The 20429-nt window shown below is 28.1% G+C and overlaps 3 protein-coding genes and 2 long non-coding RNA genes across 14 annotated transcripts in view; 4 read left to right on the forward strand and 1 right to left on the reverse strand.

The window, feature by feature from the left end:
* LOC124948051 (thymosin beta) overlaps positions 1 to 3151 on the forward strand; it is a 7481-nt gene extending 4330 nt beyond the window's left edge. Inside the window, exons 1-6 of one of the 3 annotated variants that reach the window (XM_047491130.1) lie at positions 1507 to 1678; positions 1786 to 1939; positions 2114 to 2227; positions 2629 to 2742; positions 2903 to 3016; positions 3102 to 3151. In XM_047491130.1, the coding sequence (XP_047347086.1) occupies positions 1810 to 1939; positions 2114 to 2227; positions 2629 to 2742; positions 2903 to 3016; positions 3102 to 3130 (501 nt within the window). In that variant the 5' untranslated portion in view covers positions 1507 to 1678; positions 1786 to 1809 and the 3' untranslated portion in view covers positions 3131 to 3151. Of the gene's footprint in view, positions 1 to 1506; positions 1679 to 1785; positions 1940 to 2113; positions 2228 to 2628; positions 2743 to 2902; positions 3017 to 3101 lie in introns of those variants that run through there. The other 2 variants (XM_047491129.1, XM_047491132.1) reach the window with 2 other exon arrangements.
* Positions 3152 to 3436: 285 nt separating this feature from the next.
* LOC124948047 (putative uncharacterized protein DDB_G0282133) lies at positions 3437 to 9003 on the forward strand. 6 transcript variants are annotated; one of them, XM_047491098.1, is made up of 15 exons: positions 3437 to 4037; positions 4248 to 4319; positions 4736 to 4955; positions 5029 to 5281; positions 5351 to 5489; positions 5562 to 5731; positions 5800 to 6171; positions 6254 to 6539; positions 6618 to 6690; positions 6767 to 6833; positions 7016 to 7213; positions 7279 to 7319; positions 7397 to 7499; positions 7643 to 7954; positions 8036 to 9003. In XM_047491098.1, exons 3-15 carry the CDS (start codon positions 4740 to 4742, stop codon positions 8623 to 8625), a joined length of 2820 nt encoding a protein of 939 aa, XP_047347054.1. In that variant the 5' UTR covers positions 3437 to 4037; positions 4248 to 4319; positions 4736 to 4739; the 3' UTR covers positions 8626 to 9003. The 6 variants fall into 6 exon arrangements, with proteins under 6 accessions (XP_047347054.1, XP_047347053.1, XP_047347057.1 ...); XM_047491097.1 differs by having other exon boundaries at positions 3437 to 4319; XM_047491101.1 differs by having other exon boundaries at positions 3437 to 4955; positions 7016 to 7177.
* An 860-nt stretch (positions 9004 to 9863) lies between these two features.
* Positions 9864 to 12993, reverse strand: LOC124947873. Its single transcript, XR_007100527.1, has 3 exons — positions 12893 to 12993; positions 12369 to 12792; positions 9864 to 11235 (listed from the first exon to the last, which is right to left on the reverse strand). It is a non-coding gene; the product is annotated as an uncharacterized LOC124947873 (long non-coding RNA).
* On the forward strand, positions 10110 to 11860 carry LOC124947872. Its single transcript, XR_007100526.1, has 3 exons — positions 10110 to 10267; positions 10660 to 10991; positions 11202 to 11860. It is a non-coding gene; the product is annotated as an uncharacterized LOC124947872 (long non-coding RNA).
* Positions 12994 to 14899: 1906 nt separating the features above from the next.
* LOC124947826 (E3 ubiquitin-protein ligase TRIM33-like) lies at positions 14900 to 20386 on the forward strand. 3 transcript variants are annotated; one of them, XM_047490495.1, is made up of 12 exons: positions 14900 to 15422; positions 15519 to 15866; positions 15984 to 16213; positions 16314 to 16594; positions 16737 to 16847; positions 16918 to 17112; positions 17206 to 17318; positions 17398 to 18546; positions 18745 to 18883; positions 18990 to 19173; positions 19264 to 19416; positions 19483 to 20386. In XM_047490495.1, exons 2-12 carry the CDS (start codon positions 15545 to 15547, stop codon positions 19654 to 19656), a joined length of 3051 nt encoding a protein of 1016 aa, XP_047346451.1. In that variant the 5' UTR covers positions 14900 to 15422; positions 15519 to 15544; the 3' UTR covers positions 19657 to 20386. The 3 variants fall into 3 exon arrangements, with proteins under 3 accessions (XP_047346451.1, XP_047346450.1, XP_047346448.1); XM_047490494.1 differs by having other exon boundaries at positions 14902 to 15422; positions 15504 to 15866; positions 18724 to 18883; positions 19483 to 20384; XM_047490492.1 differs by having other exon boundaries at positions 14902 to 15422; positions 18724 to 18883; positions 19483 to 20383.
* Positions 20387 to 20429: the final 43 nt, after the last annotated feature.

The following is a 20429-nucleotide window of genomic DNA, read 5'->3' on the forward strand; positions in this document are numbered from 1 at the left end:
TTTTTTTGTTTTTTCCTAAATTACACTCCAGTAAACTTTACACAATAACCGATTAAGAATACATGTATTCGCGTACTTATATTTCGTTGATGAACGCACATATGTGTCTGCGGTTTCATGTAAGACACATTACACGATCTTGTAACGATTTGATACGGCTTCGGTGTACTATATCAGAAGATGTTTATACAAAAGTTGCCATAGAAGCTTCAATGAACGTAATTTCGTTTGCGTTAGAAAAAAAAAGAAAAAAAAAAAAAAAAAGTAATGAAAATTAATAAAAAGGAAAATTAATAAAAAAGAAAATTAATGAAAATTAATAATTATATTACTTTTTTTTTTTATCACCCACAAAATGTCTTTTTAAAAGAATATTTTTTAACTAAGAATATGTAATTTAAAACAATTGTATTTTAATTATCCATTATTAATTTTATGATAAAACAAAATATATAATTTGAAACAATACGTTAATATCATTCAAGGAAAGAAATTCTAAAATTATGCAGGAACAAAACGAATAAAGTGATGAGAGGAAGCTTAAACAGGAAGTAGCAAGCCGCCGCTATTTCCTGTTCGTAACGTATAGCTTACTTGGTTACCATTAAATAAGAGGTAGGAAAAAAAGTGCAGACAAGTAAATTTTGCTGAAAGTCATGATTCAATATTGAATGATGTATATTCAATTTCGCGATTTATTTCAACGTATATTTCCGACGTAACTGTCTATATGACCGACCGACAATGAGTATTGATAACGGTGTATATATAAACAGAATCTCGTCAAGTTATGATAGAAGTTAAAAAAAATAATAAAATCCATAGCGTAAATAATATAATATAAACTCGTTATATGTTTTTTACTTCATTGAACTTGACGGAATTAATAAATATAATGATTCATAAGAATGATCGTATACGCCTTGATAATCGTTTTATTAAATTCATGTGACAGACTTATATAAATTATTTCTAAAAAAAAATATTTAAGTCAAGCGCTATGTCCATATGATTAATACGTCGATCGTAATACCGATTCAACGTTTCTTTTTCTTTTTTTTTTTCTTTTTTTTTTTTTTTTATGTATATCGAAATCATGCAAAGAATTATTGCTGACAGATATATGTTATTAGATATCTTTCATATAATACGTATGCACCTTTAAAAAAAAAATGATTGTAAAAATTCTTGAAATTCAACTATATCACCTCCATGGAAAGAACGACCAGACATTTCGTCCAGTTTGGTCAGATCCCGCCTGAAGGAACGCCCATTTTGCCCTCTCCACGCCGTTAAACAGTGGCAAACAGTCAGCAGAGGGAGCCCGCGTGCATAAATTCACCTACTCCATTAGCCGAAAGTAAATTGTGCGCCGAGGTCCAAGAATACGATAATAACGCATACGGCACTGAATAGCGATCTCAAATCCCCCCCCCCCATATAATCTCTTACTCTCTGCTCAAAGCTAATCGTTCTCCCCGTGAATGCGTTATAGATTAATTCATTTTTTTTTACCTGCCCAAATAAAATCAATATTTATCATAGTCATTTGATTATACTCGCTCAAATGGAATAAACGAGAATCGAAATTCGATTTCGTTTCTCCGAATCGATATTAACCAAAAATTTTTACAGATAACATACTTATAGAATAATAATATTTGAAAACAGAATCCAAGTAATTAAAAAAAAATATATATATATAAATATATATATATGTATATAAATATTGTATAAGATTAGGAAAGAGATTTCCAATTTGTTAAGTATATGGCATTATTTCAGATTGAAGAAGTTTAACGCAGCATCATGTCAAGCCCGTCGTTAAAAGATCTACCTAAAGTGGCGCTAGATTTGAAAAGCGAGCTAGAAGGCTTCAATCACGGTTGTATGAAGAAGGCAGCAACTGCGGAGAAAAACGTCTTGCCCTCTGCAGAAGGTATTTTAAATGATTTAAATGATTAGCAATAATTTTTTTATCTTTTGCAATCGTACGAATAATATCGAAGAAATTATAATTATAATTATGATCAATGAGATTTTACAAGTTTTATATTATTAGTACACGTTAAAAAAGAAGTGTCGATTATTTTTAATTTAAAAATATATATAGACGTACGACAAGAGCGACAACATTCCGAATTGATTCACGACGTGGAAAGTTTTAAACAACATCAATTGAAGCATGCAGATACAAAAGAGAAGATTATTTTACCAAATGCCAAAGGTATTGGAACGAAAGTAGAACATTCGAACAAACGAAAAGTTGTCTACATTATTTTGGTAACAGTATAATCAAAAAATCGATTTTAAGATCATAGCTTAAAGCTAGCTTGGAGATAAACTCTATCAAAATTTCGCTTTTTCATAAAGAATTTCGGGCAAAAAAATGGACTGAGATTATATAAAGCAGGCTATGTTTCAATATTCCTATCATGGAACTCATACTCATTAATATGTATACGTCCTAAGTTATTTTCATGCATATGTTTGTGTATATGTTTATGCTTATGTGTTTTCATCATTGTTTTCAGGTAACTTCGTCTTAAAAAAAAATTGCTTATTAACATTATAATACTCATTGAATGTTGTTATTGTATTGTTATAATTTATTTTCAATGTTTACAGATGTTGCAGCAGAAAAAACTCAGCAAACGCTGATCGCTGGCATTGAAACATTTGATCCAACTAGTTTGAAACATACTACAACTCAGGAGAAGAATCCATTGCCTGATAAAGATGGTGAATATACATTTAAATTAATTACAATAACTTTTACCAATTATTTCACCATTTCTACCGCTTACTATTATTACTCGATTATATAAAATCTAATTGCATTTATATACAAATAAGAACATTACGTATAAATTATAATTTATTTTGCTATTATCTATTACAGCGATTCAGCAAGAAAAGGGAAAACAACAATTGATCTCTGGAATCGAAAATTTCGATCCAGCGAAACTCAAGCATGCAGAAACGCTTGAAAAAAATCCTTTGCCTACCAAAGAAGGTTTGTATGATTTTTATTGAAACATTTAAAAAAAGAAACGAAAAGATAGATAGAAAAAAATATATATATATATTTTGTATTTTAGCAATCGATGCTGAGAAAATAGCTGCTTAAGAATATTGTCAGAAGAATGAAGAAGAGAAAGAGCAGCAATTTGTCATTTCTTCCATTTTCTATATCATGACATTGTATAACAATAATTCATACATTGCCAACAAAAATGTGAATGCGAAACACTGTGTTAATGTAATCTCATGATTATACTTATACTACCGTCACAAACGTTCCTTCTGGCGATATCTAAACGCAATAAATGGTTTTCTATTACGATCAAGAAAACCTTAGATATTGTGGCGATGCGAGTCCTAATATTTTTTGTCAAACTAACTTCATTTTAGGCTCAAGACGCTATCATCCAAATATTTTGATACTCGTCAAAGGATGTACTTTTTATACTAAAAAAGCTGCACGCAAGTAAAACTTTATTTTCTATAGCAGCAAGATTGGTGGCATTGCATACGTTATAGATATCGCAGAGCTACACCGATTGACTTTATATTTGTGTAAAAATCATATTTTATATAACGGGCTATTGTACTTTTTTAATATTTCGTACGTAACGCATTGTCATTCCAATGAAATTATTACGATGAATAAAAAAATCATTTGTACAAAATTTTCTTCCAATTTTGTCAGACATAGTAATCTTTTACCGATTTTCAAAAATGTTAATATAAATTCTTATTTAATATTAATTTACTTTATCAAATAATGTAAGATTAAATGCTTCTAGTTACTTTTAATAGAATACGTGTAATAGTTCTGTTTACTCACTCAAAATTACCGCGCATCAGAAGAAAACAAAGACCGACTTCGAACAGAAACAGAACAAAGGACCCGCCCTTGAGGTTTATGATCGTCAAGAAAGATTAACGTATGTTCTCTGCCTCTTATGTTAATTTTTTTTAACTAGTAATCACTGATTCATTGGTTGACTAAGTAAAAAGGAGAAATATATGTGGTAAATTGTAATATTTTATATTTAATAAGACCGCGTATAAAAAGTTTTTTACCCAATTAATGATCTTCCAATGATTTTTAGATTTCTTTTAACCAATAGCGGTTTAGAAACTTATTTTCCGAACACGTTGTAGTAAACGGTTTTCTTATCCTTTATTTTGTTCTTTAATTAACATTTACAATAATTCTTTTTTGTTAATTTTTTTTCCAGGCGATTAGAATAAGTTATTCTTTAATTTTGTTGATCAAAAAATCGATATATCAATAACGATTTATAATCCACGTAAGTAAAATCAATTATCATCCTTCAATCGTTCTAAGACAAAATACTTTAACGACATTCTATTTATTATATATCAGGATTTATCATTTGTTATTATTTAAAGTAGATATTCTTCTTTTTATATTTAATATCATATTGTTTATCGATTGTCATATATTTGCCGGTAAATGGAAACTAGTATAAGTTGCATTTATTACTTATATAAACAAAGATCATATGTGTATTTATAGAAATGCATGTATATATACATCTGTCATGAATTTCGTTTACATAAATTAAATTAAGCATTAATTTAAAAAAAAAAAAAAAAAAAAAAAGGAAAAAGGAATATGATGCATGCAAATCAAACTGATTATCAAAATTTTAATCTTTACTTTTTTATAAGTATACAATATTTTTATGATTTCTTTTTGAAGAATTATGGAAATATCTCCTAGAAAATCTTCAAAACGAACACAAGAACATGTAGATGAATGGTTACAAAGCCAAGGATATTTTCGAAAGCATATTCCTAGGGACCCAACTTGTTTGTTTAGAGCTGTTAGCGAACAAGTTTATTTAACACAATACTATCATATACGAGTAAGAAAAGAATGCGTAGAATTCATGCGACAAAAGAAGCATTTATTTGAAGAGGTAATGTTATAAGATTTCTTCTAGATAATTATTAACTCAGTACTTATAAACATCACTTAAATTCTTTTTGCAGTCTATAACAATTCCATTTGATAATTACCTAGAACAAATGGCATGTTTCACAGAATCAGGTGGTCCGAATGAAATTCAAGCTATATCTTTGCTTTACAAAAAAGATATAATTTTGTTTAATGGACAGAAACAAACGTGTAAATCAGTGACTAATAATGGTTTTACAAATCATATATATTTATGTCATACGCCACAGAAACAGTATGAAAGCGTATATAATAAAAATTTTGTTATGGCTGCTGGCTTTTGTCAATGTAAGTAGTATCTTACATTTTACAATTACATTTTAATATTTTATTTTTCATTTGGCTTTATATTCATAGCTATTATGTATCAAATTCTGTATAAAAATGTATTTGATATGAAAAATGTGGATAATACTGTTCACAAAATGCTACATGATCGAAGTTCTACCCTGAGACATGATAAATTTTTCTTGAAAGGAAATCTTGAGATAAGAGAGTAAGTTCTTTTAGGAAACACTTCTAATCAGTATAGTATATACTTCATGTTTCCTTATATCTCTCTCTTTAGACAGTTGTCTGCAGAAATATATAAAAGAATTGAAAATGGCTGTGAGACAACAGGGGATATGTACTGTTTCTCCAAAGGTGTACCACCATTCCCTTATAGAGTTGCTAAAGCTATTGATGTTAATATTTATAGAAATATTGACTTCGATGTATGGCATGAAATTAGACGAGGTATTTAGTTCACATTATGTGTACTGCATTATTACAAATATTTAATTAATGTTTGTACTATTACACAGAAATAAAAAATGCTGGTTGGACAAGATATAACAGTAATGGTCTCCAAATTGGAGATAAATGTTTAATTGAAATGAACTTTAATAAAAATGACTTGGATGGAATTAATAATAATACAAGAGCCACTTCAGAGGACAATCAAGGTTGTAATGAAACAAAGACATTACAAAAAAAATCGGATCAAAATCCTACAATCTTTTGTGGACATATTCAAGAAATAAGTAAAAACGAAGGTTCCGTAGTAGTATTTGTAGAAGAACTTGGAGAAAAAAAGACTGTACCATATTCTTCTCTCAAACCATTATCTTTGCGAAAAAATAAGCAGAGCAATTGGGCATCAACATGTAAAAAAAATGTCCAGCTGATTGATTCCAGTTGGTGTACAATTTAAATAAGATTCTATTATTAGTTTCTTTTCAATGATTTATATATGAACGTTATGTATGATTTTTTTAGATCAAAAATATAAGAAATCTTCTAATGCTAGTTCAAACAAAACAAAAGAACAAATAAATCGTATGGATTCTACATCTACTAATAATCCTGAAAAAAATCTTGATAATAACAAGTGTTCCATTACTACCAGTAACACTTGTATTTCTGATACTACTAATGTGACTACTCCTTTATTAACTACCAGCACTGCGGCACCTGTTATGATAATTACTAATAATAATGACAATAATAATGAAAATATAAAAAGAGAAGATTTTTCAGAGTGTCAATGGCAAAGACAAGAATGGTAAATGTTACATTATAAGCTCGTATTATGACTCTACAATAATTCTATATAAAATATTATAAATTAGTGTTATGTTAGTAGGAATAATCAAAATCAAGGTCAAGTGCTTGGGGAAAATACATTGGGAAAATTACAAAATTATACTACAAATGTACGACAATCATGTACTATATTATAAAAAATGAAAAATAGATTTTGATGTAAAGAATAAATTCTTATTTTTCCAGAATAATACTTTTCAATTTCATGGACAGGGTGATATGGATGAAAATACAACAAAAGATAGTAGAGAAGGTATGTTGGTATTTAAAAAAAAAGTACTTTAATAACAAAGTATATAATAATATATAAGTGATATAAAAACAAAGATTATTTTAGTAAAATTATTATAATTAAATTAGGCTTAATGTAGGATGAATTCATATGTTATAAATTATAAAATGGATTATATAAATATATCAGTAACACTTTTTTAGATAATTCACAAGTTGTAACCGGAACTTCATCATTATATTATGTTGCTTCGGATGGTAATTCCTATCCTGCTGTTTCGTACGTGCCTGGTTATACAGGTGAATTAATACCTGCTAATCAAATGAATCGAACATTACGAAATGTTAATAATTTGACTCAAAAAGGTATGGATTTAAATAGCTGTGATTTACCATTGTCAGGTATGTATTCTAATCTAACTTAAGTTATTATTTTATACAAATCTGTACATAATTATCTGTTTTAGATCCAGCTACATTAAAATTTTTCTATAATTTAGGATTAGAGGTAAGAGACATATATGTTTGAAGAACGTTAATATTAGATGAGATAAAAATATAATCGTATGAATTGTATTTATATAGTATTTCCGCGTCAATCATGCATGGAACTATGGTCCTAATGGACAGTCAGCACCTCCGGAATCTTGGTGTATAGCTGTTCCATCTGTTGCATCATCAAATACAAGTATTATATATTTTGTACAATATACAAGTATTATATAGTATTATATATTTTGTACACACACACACACACAACACAACTCACATGATACGCATATTATATTGTATTCAATAATTTTATTAAAAATATTTTTCATTTTTTTACAGATGCATCTCAAAATATAGAAGAAGTACAGAATATTAACACGTGCATACCAGAAAATGAAAAACCAATAGAACAAAAAGAAAATACTGACAATAATGCGAACAATACTATTATCCCACAACTGGCACAGAAGACAATGAATATGTGCGTAAATAATGTAACCGATTTACAAAAAGACAAGCTAAAAAAGATGGAAAATGTAAGGAATACATCACAGTTTTCCCAGGAGAATATTAAAGATACAGAGAATGTCAATAAAGACAAACAACGAGTTAATAATACAGCACCACGATTTAAAAAAAATACACCTAAAGGTATGCTTGATCAAAAGAAAGTAATATAATTTATTTTATATTAATACTCTTCATAAACTAATGTATTACTTTTGTTTACAGATCAACATTATAATAACTGCGAACAAATGTATCCGTACAAAAAGAATTTTTCTAAGCAATATCAACACAACCCCTCGTTTTGCGAATCTCAAAATGTTCCAAATTTACAAAACGGTGATATGCAAGCACCTCTTGTTAATACTGTTTTAAATCAAGTACATGTACCTCCTGGAATGCCAAATTCTTGTCATATACCTTATATGCAGCAATCACCATATCCAAATATACCATATTGCGAGAATGAAATAGATACATACGGAGGCTCGTATTACTTGTCTCAAGGAGGCTTCCCTAATATTACTTGCATCCCAAATTCTGATGTCGTGGATGCAAATAATATGCATTCCTTTTTACCATATTTCTATCCAAGTGCAGAAACATATCCTCCAGCTTATCCATCTGTATATTCACCATATATGCATCCTCAACAGACAGCAGCATATGGTGGTTTACCGCCGCAAAATATACACGATTCATGGTATTCGGTTCCAGAGCAACATTACTATCTTCAATATGGTCCTGTTCCAGTTCGAACAGCAGAGCCTTCTGGTGAAATAGGACAGAGTAATAATTCAAATTCATCGACTTAAGCTAGTACATTCATCATAAAACAATCTTTACACTTTCTTATAAAAATATTAAAACTTATATGTATGTACATATATTACTTATTAGTATAATATCCAATTACCGTTATAAACACTGTTACTAATATGTCGACATGTAATATTAGTAATGCGAATTTTTATACACCATAGAATTAATTTTCTATTACGAAGAACAAATGTAAAGAGAGATACAATTACTTTTCTGTCATTTATTTAGTTGAACTTAAGATAAACATAAATAGCATATCATTTATATTTTTATATTTGAGTGTTCTTATTACAAATATTTTGCTTATCTGTACAAGGAAATAATATTAAACTTGTATAATACAATATTAAATATATAAAATTAAACTTCTATTATTTTTTTTTTTTTTTTTTTTTAGAAATAAGTCTTGTTTATGTTTTAATTATCTGACAGTTTAGTTTATTCTTACCTTCGTTAAATATATACCTTATAATTTATATTATATACTAATATATAATTCTTATGTTAAAAATGATTGTATATCTAATAATAAAAATTAAATCTAATAAAAATTATAAGGCTTATTAATAGATGCTTTTGTTTCTTATTTTACAAAGTATTTTTTTATAATAAATATAAAATAATTGTTAGTTTTTTTCGTACTCCGAGAAATAAACATTGGAATAATCTCTTTCGTATCGCTGCGTTTAATCATCTTATAGTTCCAATGATTTTATAATTATTTAAATAATGTAGAATGTACTTATTAAACAATAGTATATTTTCTTAGACAAGATACGTAATGTTATAACCATCTCAGCTTGTGGATTTTAATATGCAGCAATTTCCATATGATGAGATTTGGGTTGATAGTTTTGTGACATATTAAAATTTATATCTAGATTGGTATATAATGCAAATACTATCGGGCGAATGGCTGAATATATTTCAGCGTGTTTCCGAAATATTTTCCTTTTAATTCTAATTAAATATAAAGTACTTAAATTTTACAGTATTAATTATATTTCGATAAATAAATAAATTAAATATAATAGAATTCTAATAATAATTTTTAATAGATAATTTTATAATATTTCTAGAATTGAATAAAAATAAATAGAAAGGATTTAATAATTAAAGAAAAAAATTTATGAGATTTAATGTATTTATATATACAATTTTGAGTAGATATTCTTTTAATTAACATTGATCCGTCGAAAAATGAATTTTGCTAACAGAAAAGCATTGTAGATAAAGTGATTTTTGAGAAATTTTATTCTTTTAATTGAACCGATAAATGGGAATACAGATAAGTTGTATTATTTCGTTAGTATCAATTTCTTAGATGGTACAATGGATATTTTGTACTTAATGTTATAGTATAATTTCTCGCTACTAGATGGTGCGACGAGTATTTTACATTAAAGTGTTGTAGTATTAATTCCTGTTACTAGTTGGTACTACGAGTAATGTTTGCGCGCTTTCAATACCTTTTGTTCAAAGCGTGTGTGACTTTAGCGACAGGTATGGACAAAATATGAACTGGAAATACATGCGGGGAACGCTGTCTCTACCATACGTCTATCGTATCGGTATATAAGTTTGTTGGTTATTCTTCTTTCGCGCGTATATAATAATTGGTTTTGTGTGGATAGAGTAAGTAATTTAGTAGATAGTAAACTCACTCTTTTCAATCTTCCATATGTATATCTTTCTATGTATGTGTGCGTCTTGCAATGATCCATGTTAGATGCGACGCTGGTACTGGATTTATTTCACGATAAAAGCATAATGAATAATAAATGTAATTAACATATATGATAATTAGTATATAAATTTGCGAATTTAAAGAATTATCTTTGAATTTAACTATATCTTATCTATTTGTCTATAGAAGTATTATTTCCAATATAAAGTATTAGTACTTTAGTATTTAATCAGAATTAGTTTGAAGGGATTTTGAAAATACATTGAAATATCCAGCCATTCATTTTGCATTGCGTGATTTATAATTAGATTTCAATATATCACAAGTACTATCGATCTAGGTCTCACTACGTGCAAATTGCTGCATCTGGAAACCAACGGGCTAACGGTGACTATTCTAAAGTGCGTGTTCGCGAAATAATCTAATGGAATTTTCAATAACAAATAAAACAAAGTTCCCGGTAGGACTTTTAATTGCGTTCGCGAACACTCACGTGAGTGTTTAGAATAATGCTGACTCTACGTTGAAATTTGAGGTGACATGAGCTAAGAGAAGGGTCAGTCTCCGCTTATGGGTAACTGAACTGTCGCAACATCGGCAACTACATGTACTCTACTACTAAGTAGAATCTTTCGTGTATCCCAAATTTCGAATAATACAATGAAATCCATGGTAAGACTTTTAATCAAGCCCAGACACCCACGCGAAGTTATTTAATTGAATTTTCGAATAAATAAAATGGATTTTTAATCGCGTCCACTAACACCCATGTATATGCCATCCTACACATACTAGTGTTTTCCCTATCCTTCCCGTATTATCGCATAAAAATTGCCGATGAATCGAGCCATTCAACGATATATCGGATTCATTCGATCGCAGATAAGTCTATCCCTCGTTGATCCCTCTATGATCCCTGGAAAAGAAGAAGAGAAGATGAAGAACAGAAAGAAAAGAAATATGAGATAGAAAAGCGAAGCGAAGAAAGAAAAGAAAAAAGAGCCGGAACGTACACGCACGTGACAACGACGAAACCCAGAGCAAGAGGTGGACATAGTGAATATCGCTCTACCCGATCAAAATCAGAATATCAAAATCGAGCTCTATTTTACCCTATTGAAAGAAGGAGACCCGCTCAAGATTCTTTCTAAAGAACCACATTCAAAGGCCCAACCTATGGGTCCCAACCGAAATTTATGAATAATAATTAATAAGAATAAATAGGAATCACAGCGAACATAAGTGCGGTAGAAAAATTTTTTATGCGTTTCTTTTAGAAAATATTTAAAAATTCTACTATATTTAATTATTTATCTATTGAAATATTAATTGCAATATAAAATGTAAGTACTTTAATGTTTAGTTAAAATTCATGAATCTCGTACGTTCTTTGAATGTTACATAAGTGTTCAATTATGTTTGTCAAAAAATAAAATTTAATTTCATTTGTTATAATCGGGTCTTACGATTTTGATAATGTTACTAAGAATATTTTATTGCTTAAATATTAATTTATTCTATTTCATTTATCTCGTACATTGTTTAAATTTTAGTAATATAATCTTATTTATTAATTATTCTTTCTCGAGTTTGCGATTTATGTTTGTTGAAAATTAGAATTAAATTTATTTTATGTTGATCGTGTCTTCGTAATGTTTTTAAAAATGTTCTATTATTTAAATATTTCAATTTTGAATTTAATTTAATTTAACTTTAGAAAAGTAAAAACAGATGAAAAATTCTGGATACTAATCTAAAGGAATGATATCTTCTCTTAAAGAAATATTATTTTAGTAATGCGTGGCAAAATTTGAAAAATTTGGCATACATCCCAGCATAATTGTTTCAGCTTCATGTGCATCTTTATTCAGTGAACTTTTAGTGGTCCCCATAATTGTCATATCTTAGCTATATTCATAGCTATAACTTTAATACAAAACTCGATTTTATTAAAATAAAATTATGAATTTAACTGAACTTTAGAAAAGGAAAAAGTGCAAACTTTATGTCTCGATTTTAATAATAAAAATGGATAAAAAATTCACTTACTACTTAAGAAGTTTTGCGACGGCTCCAAAACACTCGTTCGCGATTTAGATTGAAATTAAGGGTGGATAAAATGTAGTTGGTTGAAAATAAGGTAAGTCGGTATCGAAGTTAATCGAGATCCTATTCAATGGTGCACTGACTCTAATTTGTGGTAGTTATTTATTAACGAACAATCACTGAATTTACTTCGAGAAATTCTATTGTCTTTTATAAATACAGTCTGTGCGACTATTAAAAAAGCAAAATACTTCGCAAGCGAACACTCACTCTTACGATTGCATTGCACGCAATCGATGCAAAAATACTTGTTATTTAAATTGCAAAACGCAAACGAATAAACACTGTTTTAACTTTGCGATATTTTTATAATAGTGACACAAACATTCGATTACATCATCGCTTCGAGCGCAATTGCAATGATGTTCTGAAATTAAGAAAAATAAACACAAAATTATTAATATCACTATTATAATAAGAAACTATATAAATTATTGAAGAAATGTGTGATATAAAAATATACTTACTTTAAATATTCATTAATATTTGCGGCAAAAATATCCTGAAAGATCTTTGCTGTTTACTCGACATATTTATATCATATATGTTTATGTCATGTAAAGCCAACTACCCAGGGATGAAAATTTTAAAGTATTGGAATTTTAAAGTAAAATTATTTTAAGTTTCTCGCATGTTCTGATCTTTGTAATGTTTAAACAAATGTACTATTGTTTAAATATTAGTTTATTATATTCCGTGTATATTAGAGATTTTAGAAATTATTGAAAAATTACCGAAAATATTAATTTATGAGTTTTTACGTTTGGATAGGGAGAGTTTCTATGTTCAGGCGCCACAATACAAAAAAAAAACTGATTCGGTAAATGTCAAAGTTAATAAAAAGTCCATATATATTTATATTACGTAAGGTCAACTATCCAGGAATGAAAATTTTTTAAAATATTGAAATTTTAAATTAAAATTATTTTAAGTTTCTCGCGTGTAACAATCTTTGTGACATTAGACACGAATTTCTTTATTTTTGCCATAGAATCATCTGTCCAAAGAATGATTAAGTGAGTTACTGTAGTTTCTCTGTGCGAGCATTGTGAAACGCATTTCTTTGGGTTTAGAAATGTTTAGAAAATTTTAGCATCAGCTATTTATGCACAAACAGCATACATTTGCTACTTCACAGACATACATCATTTAAACGTGATATGAAAATCAGTAGTGGGGATATAAGCTTCTTCTCTTTTGCCGTAAATTTCATGGGGCGCCACAATACAAAACTTTTCTTACGTGAAAAATGTCGAAAACAGCATTTATGTCGACAATGAGAACAGACGTAATTTTTGACTAATTTTGATGGACATGTTCTCATTTTAAAGACAAAGATGGTTTCATCTAGGACATATGTTTTATGAATTTTTGAAAACGCTTTTTATTTGTGCCTAAACTATTCTCGAAAAATACTATTCTTTGACATGATTTTTTTTTCAAAGAAAGTGATTTAGCTAGATTTCAACTTTGGAAAAATTCACGTAAAATAACCAGATAAAATATAGATCATAAATCACAACAGAACCAGAGCATGAGTATAATCATGAGCATGAGCGTGAGCATGGGTTGCTATAAATGTATTTTAATAGGTTTTATAAAAATTTATATTGTATCTAAATTTTAATAACTGTGTCATAAAAGATCTGTCTTTCCGTTGTTGGTCAGTACGAATATCAGGTAAGATCATTTAATTAAGATATGATTTCACAAAATTTGATATTAATATATTTCTACTTATGTCAGTTTGAATTTATATTTTCTATATGTTTTTAATATCTACAATAAATAATAAGATGAAATTTACAAATATATAATTATACAGTTATATAAATATTAGAAGAAACTGTTACCGCGTCTAACTTAGCATTATAATCCTTGAAAATAATTTATCGAACGGTACTCAATTTTCCAATTAATTAATATTAAATGATACATAAAGTAATTAGAGTAATTTTATGTAATTATTTGAGTTTTTATTTATTTAATTGTGATGAAACAAATATTATAAAAATCTTTATATAATTAAAAAACATTAAAGTATTTTATAATATTAATTTTAATATTTACTATTTTATTAAATTCTATATAATAGCATTCTTAATATCCGTATATCGAATTATTCGAATTATACTCAAAACTTACATCCGTAAATCCGAGTGATAGTAAAAGCCCTAGTGTAGACTATATATAACAAATATAATAGTATATATAAATAAATCTATTACATTAATAAACACAATTCCAAGAGATTTTATTATATTCTAAGCTTATTCGTTATATTACTGATTTATTAAAAAAATTTGTTAAAAAAATTGAATACAACAAAATAAAAGAACAGGCAATAATAAACTAATTAAAAGTAATAATGTAAATTTATAAAGTTTTAGATTATAGATACGTTCTATTAGCGTTGCTTACTTCAGGGTTCTAACATTGTTCTCTCTTTCTCCTTGCCTCTCTGTCTCTCTCTTATTCTATCTATCTATTTTTTTCCTGTCTCACTCCTGCACTCCCACTCTACTCTCTGTAGTACTATTGAGTTTACCACTCCATAACCTTTCTTTACTGTTTGTTGGGAAAATAATAGTATCTACTTTTCTGTAATGTAGTATTGAGATTAACTAATAATTCTTCGTTAAGATAAATTAGGTTAAGAGATTTTTGTTAACCAGATATAATTTTAATCCAGACATTTACATTTCAAATTGAATGTATGACTCGCGCGTGCTAATCACACATACATATAATTATTTATATATACAAAAGAATTTTGATTTTTGATAAATTGTAAATTTCTTATTGCCTTATGATTAATGCTATAAATTAATTACTTTTATTGCTACAATTTTGTTATGTTTATAACATATCATTGGTGGAGTGGAATTTTATATAATTCTAAAGCAATACGGACAAGTTAGTATAGTAACACATCTCAAATAGTGCCTCAAATTAGTGTCTTTTCCTGTTATAATTTGGGTACATGCTGCCTTGAAGGTAAGCTCTTAAGTAATTAAAATAAGTAATAATGATAAGTACAGTATAATGGAAAATAATAATTTTAATAAATTATGAAAGTATTTATTTCTATAGTTCTCACATTGTTGGTTATTACTATTATGGAAGCCAGAAATAACGAACAAACACCAGAAGTAACTGTTAAAACAGAACCATTGGATCAAAACAATGCTAAGTCAGATATACAGCAATCCCAAGTACAGACTGCTTGTACAGAAAAAGAATGTGAACAGCGTATTGAATGTACCACAGAATCTCAAGAGACGGAAACCCGAGCATTTTTATCAAAATGTGTATTTTGTGGGAAAACATTTACCATCGGTGATGATCCTAAACTTTTGGAGTGTTTACATGCAGCTTGTACTACATGTGTTAATAATAAAATTACAGATCATAATACATCTGTTGATGTTGATATTTTATGTAAGTATTGTTATAGTAAAGTGATTTTGTTGTAATTGTTTATACTTTATTTTGAAATTTATTACAAGTAAATGTACATCACACATATATAGATTTATATTATTTATATGTTTGTAGTGGAAAGCAATGTTATTGCTTGCCAAGTCTGCAATGTTACCAGTCAAATAGAAAATTTAATTGAGAATAGATTTATTTCAAAAATTATTGAAGAAGATGTTAATATGGGAACAGATGACGAATCTACAGAAACAGAAGAAGAGAAAAAATGTACTAGTTGTCATGATAATGCTATTGCTACTAGTTGGTGTGTGGAATGTGAGGAATTCATTTGTCAAAGTTGTGTCATGGTGATTGCTTTATCTTATAACTTATGTTACATAAATTTATTACATGATGTATTCATTTAATTTTTCAAAAAATGAACATATAATTTTTCTATTATTTAAGGCTCATCAAAGACTAAAAATAACAAAAGATCATACAATTAAACCAAAGGAAGAAGTTGCAAATGATAGAGATAATATTAAAAAGGGTATTAAAAAAATACCTGGTTATTTATTTTGTACTATTCATCCTCATGAACAATTATCCTTATTTTGTCAGACCTGCGATAGATTAACTTGTAGGGATTGTCAACTAAGTGATCATCGCGATCATAAGTATAAATTCATCCATGAAATTGCTGCAGAAACAAGATCTTCTGTCTCAACTCTTTTAAAGGAAGTTAGGTATTATTTTGTTTATGTCTTTTTATTTTAATAGCACGTAAATGTTAATTAATTTAATAGTACAAATTCCAAAATTAAATATTCTTTTTTAATTTTTATCTTTCTTCTTATGACTTAGCGTAATTATTAAAATTATTTTTAGTTATAAACGAGTTTTATTACGAAGTGCTATGAAAGTTATAGAAGATAGACAAATCTTAATTTTGGAAAAAAAGAAGAATTTAGTTCAAGATATAACTCAGATGGTAGTACAGTAAGTAGACAGATTCAGTTGTTTATATTTTCTAAAGATTACTTCCATGATTGATTGATTTTTTCTTTAGATTAACAAATGCTATTAATACACGAGGTAAACAATTAGTCATGCGCCTAAATGAAGTCTGCGATCAGAAACAAAACACATTAAATGAAAAGAAAGTGGCTTTGGATCAATTGTCTAAACTTACAGATCATTGTATACAGTTTGTAAGTCATGCTTTGAATAAGGGTACAGATATGGAACTTTTGTATAGTAAAAAGTATGTAATTACTTACTATATATATATATATATATATATATATATACACACATACACACATATATTGATTATTTAATTATTTGTTAATGGCAGATCTGTTACAAGTCATTTACAACGCATAAAAAGCCGACGTGCTGATATCCCTAATCCAGAAATACCAGTTAGAATACATCTGTCTTTTGAAAAAGTACCAGATTTAATAAAAGGTAAAGTTAGTAATATTTAATATAATCATATTAATTAAATATAATATCAAATATTATATAATGTTTTTATAAATTGTAGTTGTTTCATCTATTGGAGCAATAGTTGTAGATGGAAGAGTATATCCTTCAATGTCTCCATCTGCTAGTTCAGGTACACCGTGTGCACTATTTCACGAGCAGCAGTCTGAACAGAAGCAAACAAATACTTCTATAAATACACCTATGGAAAATCCAGTTATTAGTGCCCCTCTTCCTATTGTAACACAGCAGTCCAACAATATACAACAAAATTCTTATCAACAAGTTCCTCTTCATCTAACAACTCAACAACAGCAAGCACCAACTCAAAATTACATGCAACATTTCTCTGCGCACAATATGCCTCCACGTTCATCTCCACAAGTACAACATCCTTATAATAGTAGATTGCAACAACCACTCATGATGCCGCAACGTCCATTAAGTGGTTGTCATCAACAAGTTACATCATCTACACATCCACATCAACAAGTGCATATAGAGCAACTTGGTCAAAATACAAGTCTACGTGGTCTTTTAGCACATAATCCTCCTCCATTTCGACCTTCTATTAATAATGTACCATATCGTTTGTTACCATATCGATATCCTGCTGGAAATTCTCAGAGACCTGTACCACCACATACATACCAACCAACAAATACACCTGTAGTATCAGGTATACGATTACAGCAATGTAATCCCCCTTCTCCATCAACTCAACACATAAATTATAACACAATGCAGCAACCCGCAGCACGATGGCATATTCCTCAAAATGTTAATGTATGTCTTCCATTTTATGGATCTCGACATCAATCTGCACCACTTATGACAGTTCCTGTTAATGACACATACAAGATAACATTAAAAAATCAACAACCAAATAATCAAAAGTACACCAATACCAGTGTGACTACTAATTCAGATATGCCACCGCAATCTCAAAATGCAGTATCTGTGGGACATGCAGTAAGTTCGTCAGTACCTAAAACACCCAGTCCTGTGCCACCTGGCAAAACAGATGAAACAGAGAAAAGTTTAGATAAATTTTGTCAAAAATCATTAAATGATCTAATGCTCACAATTGCGAAATTAGATAGCAATGGTATTGTGGTAATACCAGAAGCTCAAAAAAATCAAATGGATTCTGCTCAAGTGGACAGTTCCACTGACGAAGGAATGAATGCTATGGTAGAAAATTCTTCAGGTCAGAATTTACTTTGTTCAGACATAATAAAATATTAGTGTACAGTATAACATGATTTTATTACAACTATTAATGATTTATCATAAATAATATTGTGAAACAGAAACAAATTTCTAAAATAATTTGTTTTTGTAATCTTTTAAATGCGAACTCGTTTGTTGAATATACATTCAACAGATAATCCAAAAAATACTACAGCATCCATGACGAAGGACGATCCGAATGAAGACTGGTGTGCAGTATGCATGGATGGCGGAGATGCAGTATTGTGTTGCGATAAATGTCCAAAAGTCTTCCATCTCTATTGTCATATCCCTAGCTTGAAATCATTTCCAGAGTAAGTAAGATTTTTAAATTAATTATAAAACTTATATTTACATACATTACTTATTTTATATTATATAAATATAATAAATTGTTTTTTCAATTTAAAATTATTTTAGTGAAAGTGAAACTTGGCAATGTATGCTATGTACAAATGTACTTGATTGCTCAGATGATCCACCTGGAGAAAAAAAGCCGAATACTATGAGTGCCAAGGAGCTAAGAATAGCCCAAAGAGTCGTTTTAGAACTATATTGTCAATATGAGCAAAGTTTACCTTTTCGGGAAATCGTATCTCCAGAGGTAATTAATAAATAATAAATAAATTATATTAATAAACATTTTTATATAGATATGTGAATACAATTAAAAATATTTTATTTTATTAAATAGATAGTTGATTACCATCGCATCATTAAGAAGCCTATTGCATTGGATGTAATCAAAGATAAGTTAAAAACTGATCATCCAAATCATTATACAGATTTAAGACAAGTCATGACAGATATTAGATTGATGTTTAAAAACGCCTTTATTTATAACCCTGTAAGATTTTTTCTTTGCTTTCATAATTTGTGTTTAATTAAAGTAATATAATAAAAAATCTTTTAGGTGGAATCACAAGTATATCAAGAAGCACGTAATTTAGAGGAATTCTTTGAAAAGCTATTGTTAAAATGGGCTCCAAATTATGCATACGATGATCCTTTTCTCTCTGCTAATAAAGAAGAAGATGAAGACGTCTTTCCTCCAAATAGAAAATATCGGCGTATAATCACTGATTAATATTTAATAAAAGTAACAGTAAAAATTAACACAATTAAAAGTATTATCGTAAAATAAAAGAATACTTCGCATGAATATTTCTGCCAAGTAAAATGAAACTGTGAAGTTATAAAAAAAGCACCATCAGAGATATTTTGATACTTATAAAAATTGATGCTTCTTAACATAATGACTTCATTTTTAAGAGCAATTTTTGCTAAGATCCTTTTAAATATTTACAAATATGTTTTTCTTATAATAATTATTTTAACAATATTTGCATCTATATTGGGAAATAGAAAAATATTTATTAGTTATTATTAGTAGATGTTCTATCGAATTCGTTGAACTTTTACTTTCATTTTATATTTCTTGTTTTAGATAAAATTTTTGCATGTTAACACGTACTTGTACACAAAACGAAAATCATTACAAAGTTTAAATAGGTTTACGTTTGTATAAATTACGTGATTAATCATACATTTCTTGCATTTAAAATGAATGATTAAATATATTTTTACATTTAATTATGAGTATCGTTATATACTGCTTATTATTGTTAAATATACAGACAATGAATTAGATAGAATTGGAAAATATCTTTATATATATATACATACATATAATTAACTAATTGCATGTTTTTTTATACCCTACAAAACTTTTATAATTTCTTACGTAGAATTAAGTCGTTCAAATCATTGTTATTTACGTATTATGTACATAAATATGATATTGAATTGAGAAAAATTATTTTTACAATGTACCCATTTCAAAATATTAATGTTAAAAAT

This window comes from Vespa velutina, chromosome 3 (genome assembly GCF_912470025.1).
Source record: "Vespa velutina chromosome 3, iVesVel2.1, whole genome shotgun sequence".
NCBI lineage: Eukaryota > Metazoa > Arthropoda > Insecta > Hymenoptera > Vespidae > Vespa > Vespa velutina.